Raw genomic sequence first — 2,223 nt, forward strand, 5'->3', positions numbered from 1 at the left:
CTATCTATCTAGTTAACTATCTATTTAGTTAACTATCTATTTAGTTATCTATCTATCTATCTATCTATCTATCTATCTATCTATCTATCTAGTTAACTATCTATTTAGTTAACTATCTATTTAGTTATCTATCTATCTATCTATCTATCTATCTATCTATCTATCTAATCGTCAAACAGATGTGAAACATATTTCAGTTTCAGGCACAGAAAATCTTTATTTCATGTATTGAAGTTGCATCCAGTAACTGGGAGAGTCAGTCCAAAACATCATATGATACTGTATACATACAGTATATTTTTTAAATGAAAAAAACATAATTATCTCAAGAATCATCATTCAGAATCTCTAAACTGAAGAGGATCCAGTCTGTCACAGTGTCGACCGAAGATGTAATTAACATAAGTTACTATTAGGAACCTTTAAAAAGCAGCATCATTGATTTTGATTTTGTGTGACCAAACATTCAGTTGGCATCTCACATTTTTTTGGAATTAAACTTAAAAATTAAAATTAAAAATCAATAACAATCAAACGTTTCTTCCAAGCTAACGCAAGTCAGGACAAATCCTTTTACTCTGAAAACAAGGTTTCACGATTTTCCCCGGGAGTGAGCGCTCTAGCTATCCAGCTCGGGCATGTCTTCGTACCCTTCCTCCTCCTCCTCCTCCTTCCTCTTCTGCTCCTCCTCCGCCTTCTTCCTCTCCTCCTCCGCCCTCTTCATCTCCTCCTGCACCTTCCTCCTCTCCTCCTCCAGCTGTTTCTCCTCCCCTCTCTTCTCCTTCTCCTCCCCGCCCTCCTCTGTCTTCTTCGGCGGCGTGTCGTAGGCCCACTCCTCGTCCGAGTCGCTGATGTCGTCGTCGTCGATGTCCCAGTCGGGCCGGACCGGCTCGGCCGTCTCCGTCTGGCCGATGACGTCGTCCGCGGGCTCGGGCTCCGGTTTGAAGTTGGGGTCCTCCAGCTTGCCCCAGGCCACCGCGTCGGCCTTGCGGAGGCAGATCTCCACTTTGGACGGGACCAGGTTGACCGAGCTGTGTTTTACATCGATCACCTGGAGGGGAGGAGGGGAGGAGAGAGGAGAGGAGAGAAGGGAGATAGATGGGGGAGGTAAAGGGAGAGAGAAGGGGGATAGGAAAGAGATAGACGTAAGAGGATGATTTATATTTACCAATCTGCGGCATATATGGAGAGAGAGGGATGCAAAATAGGGAAAATTGGGGAATTTAAGGAACTTAAAGTGGTAATCTGTGTTTTTGTGATATTGGCTTAAAAGTGGTAATCCTCAAGTTCCCTGTTGTTCCCTGTTTTGTTTTGTCTTCATCTTTGTTGCTAAGCACTTGTTGCTGTGGTGTTTCTGCACTGCACTTCCCAGAGATCACCTGTCAATCAAACAGTGTGGGCGGAGCTTGGATTTCTGTCGATGCAGTTTGAGTTTCTCTCTTCTTTGCCTGTTCAGCCATGGTGGCTATCGCTGCTCATGCTAACTACCCAGTTCTTCTTCTTCTTCTGTTTATTCCAAACAAACCGGAAACATAAAACGCATCACTTCCTGTGCTCAAGAGGATTTTCCCCGGGAAAAGAGCTACCAGACACCGGCTGTTTAGAACAGACAGTGGATATGAAAATGTTGAGGATTATTACTTTAAAGCACAATAACAGAAAAATCAGTAAAGTACAGTAAGTGTTGGTACAGTGAGTAGAAAAAAAACAGCCTAAGTTTAGCTTTTGACAGTATTTGGAAAGCAGGTACTCACTCCCCAGAGGTGGAAGTCTTTCTTGAACACCTTATCGTTCTCAAACTGGATGTGGCATGTGAGCTGCAGAGAGGAGAGGGAGGGAGAAAGACAAAGAGTGAGTTCAAGTTCAAGTGTGTGTGTGTGTGTGTGTGTGTGTGTGTGTGTGACTCACCACTGTCCGGTTGGCCTCTATGCAGGATATTTCTGGGTTGGCGTTCTTGGCGTAAATCGTCACGACAACATTGTTGCCCGTCTGGTGCCAGTCGTGTCGACAGGCCACCTTCTTCTTGTCCTGTTCACACACACGCACACACACACACGCACACACACACACACACACACACAGGTCAGTGACAAAGCTGCATACAATCTCCCATCGCCCAACACCTTCACTTCCTATGGAAACAAAGACAGTAGTCCCTAATAGTTCAAAACAGTGTTGTTTATCTATTTTTTTGGTGGAAATTTTACCAAAACAGCCGGATTG

The 2,223-nt window shown here is 44.4% G+C and overlaps 1 protein-coding gene across 1 annotated transcript in view; it reads right to left on the bottom strand.

The window, feature by feature from the left end:
- Nucleotides 1-265: 265 nt before the first annotated feature.
- The window catches only part of LOC139930343 (cysteine and histidine-rich domain-containing protein 1), a 9,884-nt gene continuing 7,926 nt past the window's right edge, over nucleotides 266-2,223 (bottom strand). Inside the window, exons 9-11 of the mRNA XM_078291853.1 lie at nucleotides 1,909-2,028; nucleotides 1,755-1,817; nucleotides 266-1,051 (exon numbers count right to left, since the gene is read on the bottom strand). Of these exons, the coding sequence (XP_078147979.1) occupies nucleotides 620-1,051; nucleotides 1,755-1,817; nucleotides 1,909-2,028 (615 nt within the window). The 3' untranslated portion in view covers nucleotides 266-619. The remainder of the gene's footprint in view (nucleotides 1,052-1,754; nucleotides 1,818-1,908; nucleotides 2,029-2,223) is intronic.

This window comes from Centroberyx gerrardi, chromosome 23, assembly GCF_048128805.1.
Source record: "Centroberyx gerrardi isolate f3 chromosome 23, fCenGer3.hap1.cur.20231027, whole genome shotgun sequence".
Taxonomy (NCBI): domain Eukaryota; kingdom Metazoa; phylum Chordata; class Actinopteri; order Beryciformes; family Berycidae; genus Centroberyx; species Centroberyx gerrardi.